This window comes from Ascidiella aspersa, chromosome 4 (genome assembly GCF_963924565.1).
Source record: "Ascidiella aspersa chromosome 4, kaAscAspe10.2, whole genome shotgun sequence".
NCBI lineage: Eukaryota > Metazoa > Chordata > Ascidiacea > Phlebobranchia > Ascidiidae > Ascidiella > Ascidiella aspersa.
Genome location: NC_139450.1, coordinates 33055648 through 33063801, shown reverse-complemented (window position 1 = coordinate 33063801; position 8154 = coordinate 33055648). Strand labels below are relative to the sequence as shown.

The 8154-nt window shown below is 33.9% G+C and overlaps 1 protein-coding gene and 1 non-coding gene across 2 annotated transcripts in view; both read left to right on the top strand.

The window, feature by feature from the left end:
• Positions 1-8154, top strand: part of LOC146157587 (uncharacterized) — a 34567-nt gene that overhangs the window by 20930 nt on the left and 5483 nt on the right. Inside the window, exons 4-8 of the mRNA XM_083388265.1 lie at positions 45-136; positions 1900-2062; positions 2643-2806; positions 5288-5405; positions 7250-7399. Coding sequence (XP_083244391.1) covers positions 45-136; positions 1900-2062; positions 2643-2806; positions 5288-5405; positions 7250-7399 — 687 coding nt within the window. The remainder of the gene's footprint in view (positions 1-44; positions 137-1899; positions 2063-2642; positions 2807-5287; positions 5406-7249; positions 7400-8154) is intronic.
• Positions 5098-5172, top strand: Trnav-gac (transfer RNA valine (anticodon GAC)). The gene has a single exon. It is a non-coding gene; the product is annotated as a tRNA-Val (tRNA).

Here is an 8154-nt window from a genome sequence, read left to right as displayed (position 1 = left end):
ATAAAGCTGTTTAATTGACATTGATAGTTTGTTGTTGTTTTTAGGCTTGTTGTCTCCAATATTGCAAATGAAGGAGGTTTCTGAAAGCTTTTTTGTTGTTAATTGGAATGAAACTGAAGGGTCAATCAATTATAGGGTATATTTGTTGTTGTTTGTTTTTATAAAAGTTCGAATTTATTGATTTTTTTCTAAATTTTTAATTACCTTGTAAAATTTTAAAACATTTTAATTTTTATTAAAATGATTACTTTTTATGGTCAGTGATTGTTCTGTAGTTTTGTTTTCCTTGTTGTGCTGTATAAACCTGTTTTCATATAATGCCCAATGTATGTCTTGTTGGACAATGCTGTTATGACTTTGCAAAACTCTTTTTGAAAACTCCCTATAAGAAAGAACTTTTCCAGAGTTAATGGCTTATTTAGAAGTTTATAAGCTTATTAATTATAAAGGTATTTATTGTAGAGCAATTTTTAATTTTTTGATAGGTCCTCTTATATGTTTGTCTTGTAAAGTAGTTTTCTGATAAATAGTTTGCGCTAGATGATTCTTCAGTTTAAGTTGTAGGAAAACCAAGTAATATAACTAGGGATGCTCAAAGTAGAATATCGAATCCTTGGATTCGAATCCAGATGGGATTCGAATCCAATTCTGCCATTTATTTCGGGTAATTGGAACCGATATAATTTAATGTTTTACCGCGGATTGTTGCGCCTAATTGCACAAACGCGTGTGGTAAGTTGGCCTGTCGCCGCGGCGACCAATTTACAGTGCTTGCTTTAAATGTAACCTTGTAGTGCACTGTCAGCGTTTTTTCGGGCGACCAATTACCGCGTCTCGCGATAACGTTCGTCTAATAATAAAGTGTCAATCAAGCGTTATTGGGCGAGCGGCTAACGTGTAATGTCTGGTGTGGAGTTTGCAATTTCCCTAAATGCGTTAAGTTGCAAAAGTAACATAGCGTTGCAAAACGTGCTGGCCGTCCACAAAATGCCCTATGGGGTTACTTAAGGTCAACTTTAGGCCAATATTCAGGGAAGTTATGTAGTTATGCACCACGTAATTGTCAAGAATTCGTTATGTCAATAATAACTTTGTATTCTTTGCAGTACATCATATGACTGCATAGCAGATCATGTTAGTCAAAAAAGAAGCAATAATACTTAATAATGCCTTCAAAATCAGGACCGAATTGCTTAAGACTTTTATGTGCAGTGTTGCATTTGCTCACTTTTGGCAAAAATATAAGTTTTGGACACAACCTGGGCAGTTGACATATTACAGTTTACAGAACGGCTTAAGATGACAGAACTTTGTTAAGAATGTTAAACATATGAGAGAGTTTTTTTATTATAATGTTCACATGTTAGAAAATTGTTTGGGCTATTTTTTGCTGTGATTGTGGGCCCTGTAGGGTAGATTAAGATTAATCCCTTCCCCAAACAAAATCGAGGATAAATAATTTAATAAAAATATACTAGGATTCGCTATTCTGGATTCGTTATTCTAGATTCGAAACCTATTATTCTAGAATACCTTGGGATTCTACTTTGAACATCCCTAAATATAACCATCACTTATTACATGATGTTTAGGCTGTTTGTGAAAAGAAGTATAAAACTTAAAATCGTTTCTTGAAATCTTACAAAAATATATAATTCGCCTTATAAATAGGCACCATTGAAGCTATCATCATGATCTTTGATGATACCTATTCATAAAGCAAAATATATATTCTGTAAAATTTTAAGAAATGATTTTATGTTTTAGGCCTGTTTTTATAAAAAGTGTAAACGTCATCTGATGCGATAGCAAGAATATTTCTTTTACATTGTATTTTCAATGGGAGATTCCTTGAATGTGAAAGTGTTTTGCCTATTATTTATATTTGTTTATTTCTAGGTGATGATTTTTACTGAAAACAGATTGTTGCAAGTTCAGAATGTAACTGTTTCCCTTGCAAAGTTTTCTAACCTAACTGCTGGGGCAAAGTATTTTGTGAATATGACAACCACCTACTATGAGGGATCTCTTGTCCACTCTCCAACTATAACTCAATACACAAGTTTGTTATTTTTTTGGTCGTTATGTATTTAATTAGAGTTGTTTGTGTTTGTCTGCATATTACATTTTGTGTTTTTGCTTCTCTATTTTAGTTTAAGTTGTTTATAACTCTGCAAATATCTTTATTTATATTGAGGTTTAACACAGCAGGTTATGTTACCATGCCAGAGTATTTGTTTTGGTTGTGACTCTGTAAATACTATATCCAAAAAATCACATATTTTTTTTGAACAAGATTTTTTGAACAAGCTGATATTTAGGTTTTTAAATTAAAGTTTATTTAAGTGCTGGTTTAACAGTAAATAATTTCACATGTCCTCAGTTCTGCAATGGCTTTCAGTGTACTAATGTCCTCAGTATTTTCAAAAACCCACCATTTTTATTATCACAAAATTTAGTGCTGATCAAATAATTTAATTTGTTTTAAATATATATAAAAATTTAGATTTAAATTTAAAGAAAGGGTTAAATTCTTATTTAAATTATTTTAAGGTCAAGCGGCAGTCTTATGTATGTAAAGAATACCTTTTGTAACACACATTTTTAATGAGCAACCTGCAAATAACATTAAATCCCTACAGAACCTAGTAGTGTATCTGGACTCGAAGTGGGAAAGGTTAAAAGTGTTTCCATGTCGCTACAATGGCAACCAACTGCAGGCGCGACATCCTACTACTTGGAGTACCAAGTTTCATTAACAGCTGGCAGGAAAAAACGTCAGACCTCTGCGGTCCGTAACACCGAGGTAGGAAAATAATATTTTCGCTTGTATTCAAAGTTAGTTAGACCTGAATCTGTTAGTACAAGCAACTTCATGTTAAAAGGGGTCTAAAAAAGTAACACACACATATGTATATATGAAATAAGCTATTGCTGCCACGCATAATATATAACGGAGTGTTGCTCTTCCAGCAGTATATATAATAGATCGACGTTTCGATGTGCTATACAGAACGTCTTCATCAGGATACTCACGTATCATGCAAAACAGATTCCTTGTAAATCGACAATAACAATTTGTGCAATTAAAAACTCACACCAACTCTTATCAGTGTAAGAGCGCGCGATAGCTTATCGGCATGAGAACGTTTCTTATTTATGTATATATGTTTCAACCTCACCGCAGGCTAGTTTTTTTTAGCCTGCCTTGCTTTCATCATAAATAGACTGGTTAGTCTGCAATGGCTTATGATGTACTATTTATACGTTAGCCACAATAGTTGGTCAAAAAACAGTTTTAGAAGGGCTAGCGATCACAGTTGTTAAACATTTGTCTGTGTCTTTCATTGTATTATCAACATGTGTTTAAAGTCAAGAAATCAGTCAAATAAAGGAAGTTTTAAGAAAAGTTGTGTTACCCTGAGGTTTACATACATTTTTATCTTTAATTGAATTATACAAGACGACTAAAATATCTATGTGAGCCAAAAAGTTATTTTAGGGACATATGTTGTTTTTGTCGAAGTTTTTTTGGTTTTGTAGGTTTTAGACCAGTGGTTCTCAAACTTTTAAAAACAAATTATGCAACAGTCCACCAGCAATTTTTTTAATTGCTCACGGTTCCCTTAAAAATATACAGACATAAACAAAGTAACACGTTGTTTTTTATGGTATTAATGAGACGGGCGCACTTTTTTTCTTTGCTATCAGCTCGGCTAACCTCTAACGAATCACTTTATTTAAGTGAAGCAAACACGAACAGTTTTAAAAGCGTGACCCTACAGCCTACAGTGTCAGCGCAGCAAGCTGTAAAAACGTAATTCTCACTAGCACAACGCAACACTATGACGTCACAATGTACAATACTACTTATAGTGTGCAATAACATAAATAAACAACTAATCAGTTTGGTTTGGAAAAGTTTTATTGCACAAAAAATTATCTTCTTCAGAAGGGTTGTGTTGATTTTTTGTTAGGTGCTTCGCGGTCCCAGAGAAAATTGTCTCGCAGACCCCAGTTTGAGAACCACTGTTTTAGACCAATTCTTTTTGGTTTTGTATGTTTTAGACCAGTGATTCTCAACCGCGGCTTTCAGAGCCGCATGCGGCTCTCAACTGTACATTTTGCGGCTCTCACTAACGGAGTGAAAAATTAGTTAGAAGTAGCAGAATTGCAACAAATGAAGTAAGAGAAATCAAGAATTAATAAATTGCATCAGCAAGGATCCTGAGTACGAAGTACTGATGTTAGCGGGTTACTTCCGTCCTGCTGTTTAAAATAATTTTGTGGTTTGTGACAAGGAGTCTAAATACATTTTGTGCAAATCCATTTTATTTTTAATCAAACTGTTTCCTTTAAAAAGATGATTACCTCTTAAATATGCACTAATATTTCAATTAGGCCTTCATGGACCCCTAAAACTAGTTCACGCACCCTCAAGGGGTCCATGGACCCCAGTTTAAGAACCCCTGAGCTATGGCAGTAAGAAATAGGTATTTCAACAGTGTTAATTAGTTAGCCCAGGCTCATGTAATGTATATTAGTTGTTTTCTTGTTTCTTTCGTAATGTTTTTTAATTATATGCCTACTGTTGTTTTTTGCAAAACCTTAGGTTTGAAATGCGGCTCTGGCACTAAAAAAGGTTGATAATCACTGTTTTTTTTCTTAACTTTTACTTTTCTAAGGTATCTAGATGCAATGAAAGACACACACAAACATATGTGTTTAATAACATCTGTGATCTAGCCCCTCGGAAGTTGCTTTATGACCAACGATTACGGCTTCCGTATCAATAGTACACCGAAAAGCCATCGCAGACTCGCCGAATCTGTCGATCTATGATGCAAGCAGAGCAAGCCAGAAAAAACTTCGGCGAGTCTGCGATGGCTTTTCGGTGTACTATTGATATGGAAGCCGTAATCGTTGGTCATAAAGCAACTTCCGAGGGGCTAGATCACAGATGTTATTAAACACATATGTTTGTGTGTGTCTTTCATTAATTGATACGGACTGATGATCCCCCAGTGTGAAGTTGCTTGTACTAACAAAATGTGCAAGTATTGGCGCATGGTTGTTTCTCGACTCGCTCCTCTCTGAGCCTGCATAGCTCAGTTGGTAGAGCGACGGTCCCGACTTGACCGGAGGTCGTGAGTTCGAACCTCACTGCAGGCCAGTTGTTTTTCTGGCTTGCTCTGCTTGCATCATAGATCGACAGATTCGGCGAGTCTGCGATGGCTTTTCGGTGTATCTAGATGCAGTTTTAGTTTTACCTGTTTTTCTTGTCAAGGTTTCCACAACCTCAGTCACCTTGACAGAACTCAAGTCGGGCTCTCCTTATGAAATTTCTATTTCTGCTATTAATGACGGTGGAAATGGAACTGCTTTTACAATGAATGTAATAACAGGTAAAGATTGTATCTTAATAATAATTCAAATCTTGTTTCTTTGTACAAAAACAAAAACCAAATTCCTTAATTTGTCTATTTTTACGAGCAAGCACACAAAAAATAGTTTACAATGATTTAAATATAAGGGTTAAAAAAGGGAGATATTTATATATTTATTTAGGTTTAGGTGTACGCCACAACATTTATTGATTATAATCTGATTAAACTATTCAGAATATTTTTCAAAAGATTTAAGTTTTAATTATATTTTTCATGTGATATCCTTGATGATTTTTTGTTTGCTTTAGGTTGTACTGTTTTTTTCGGGCAATGTTCATAAAGTTGGGTTGTGTGACCACTAATATACCTAAGGAGTACATGGTATTCTTTTTCAACCAGAAGTCGAAAACCTGTTGCTTGTGTGCAGGACTTGGCGATCTAAATGACGGTGTCTTACTTCACAACAATTCGTTGTGTGAATGTGCTCAGACATTTGCCATGACCCCATTAAACTATCTTTTGGCCCAATTGAAATGTGTTTTAGGAATTTTTCCATGCTTAATTGCATTTGGCTTTGTAGTAACTTTAAGCCTGTTTTGAGGTTTTGTTTAAAGTCCAAAGGCTCTGTGTGTACCTTGGTAATTTATAAAACTTTTTCGCGGCAACCAGTCTGTCATTAAAAAAAACTTTTATGGCTCTATTAGTCAAAAGGGGGTTTCATCAATTTTTTTTCACAATGGTAGGATAACAGTCATAGACCAGATATAAACCTTTATTACCTTGATTATCCATATACAAAGGTAATATAAACATCATGCAAAAAAAAGTGTACTGGGCTTATAGTTTGCAATTTCATTAAAATTTAGTTATGAATTGCGTTCAAAAGCATTTGAACTGTACATTATCTTAGCCCAGTGCTTTTCAACCTATGGGTTGCGACCCAAAATTGAGTCGCTGTTAATAGTAAGTCGTGTTTGCTTGATGATATATTACGGAACAAAGTACTTCATGAAGTCGTTTGACAACAAATGATGCCACATTTAACGAATTGTAAGAAAAATATAAAAAATAGAAATATTTGTAAAACCAACCGCCTCTCTAGCTCCGCACGCGGCTAAAACAAACCGCTTCTGGTGTTCACTCCTGACACCGCAATTCCATAGGATTTCGCGCGCAATTCAAATCATGCGAGCAAGATTTCTCAATTAAGAAAATTAAGGAAGCAATACAAATAATGTCTCATAATAATTATTAAAATTCAAAATCTTTATGCTAATGCCTATTTGTTGTTCACCTACAAGAAGCTAGTTTTTCTTTCGCTTACAAACAAAAATATTTGGGTCGTCAAAGCTTAGTTGTTATACTTACGCTTATTATTTGGGTCGCCGCGAAAAAAGGTTGAGAAGCACTGAATTAGCTGCCAAATTAACTAACCTGGCTAGCCATGGTTTGGTGACAGCTGGCCAAAAGATCCTCAATCCCTGCTTTGGACAACATATTTTAGGCAATATTGTCACTATGTAAATGGAAAAAGTCAACAAAACTAATTTTGATTATGGCCATTTAAAGTAACTTTTGATAGGCATTGTTTATTGAACTACCAGTAGTATTTTTCCCTATACTAAAATATAAATATTTTGGCAAAACAGTATAGCCACTAAGTGCCTGCTATGATACAAATTATGGCTGAACAAGATAAAATGTGGCTGTATAACTTGTCTTGTATATAACCTTACATTCCTATCCACATATGTCTAATTGTCAACATCAACATTTTCTGGTATTATAATTAGTAAACACATCTTATTTTTAGTTCTATGAATTAATGTTGTTCTGTAACCAGTACAACTTACCTTTTCTAGCTCCGAAACCCCCTACTTTTTACAATGTAACCTTCTATAATGGAAGCAGTGTTAGTACAAAGTGGGATCGACCTTTTGGAACTTCTCATTTTAAGGTCACTACTGTCCCACTGGTGGACCCAACAAAAAATGTAACCGTCAATGTATCAGGTGATTTGTGGTTTGTAAGTTGTGTATAAACATCATTGTTTTAAGTTAGTCATTTATACCAAGTAAAATACCAAGTCCAAGTTATAACTTATGTAAGTACAGTCCCAGTTATTGTTTTCCAAACTTAATGCTACAAAACTGGTAAACATGCTCTATTTGAGTAATTTTTCTGTAACTTAAACTTACAAAATTGGTAAACATGCTCTATTTGAGTAATTTTTCTGTAACTTAAACTTACAAAACTGGTAAACATGCTCCATTTGAGTAATTTTTCTGTACCTTAAACTTACAAAATTGGTAAACATGCTCTATTTGAGTAATTTTTCTGTAACTTAAACTTACAAAATTGGTAAACATGCTCTATTTGAGTAATTTTTCTGTAACTTAATGCTACAAAACTAGTAAACATGCTCTATTTGAGTAATTTTTCTGTAACTTAAACTTACAAAATTGGTAAACATGCTCTATTTGAGTAATTGTTCTGTAACTTAATGCTACAAAACTGGTAAACATGCTCTATTTGAGTAATTTTTCTGTAACTTAAACTTACAAAATCGGTAAACATGCTCTATTTGAGTAATTTTTCTGTAACTTAATGCTACAAAACTGGTAAACATGCTCTATTTGAGTAATTTTTCTGTAACTTAAACTTACAAAATTGGTAAACATGCTCTATTTGAGTAATTTTTCTGTAACTTAATGCCACAAAACTGGTAAACATGCTCTATTTGAGTAATTTTTCTGTAACTTAAACT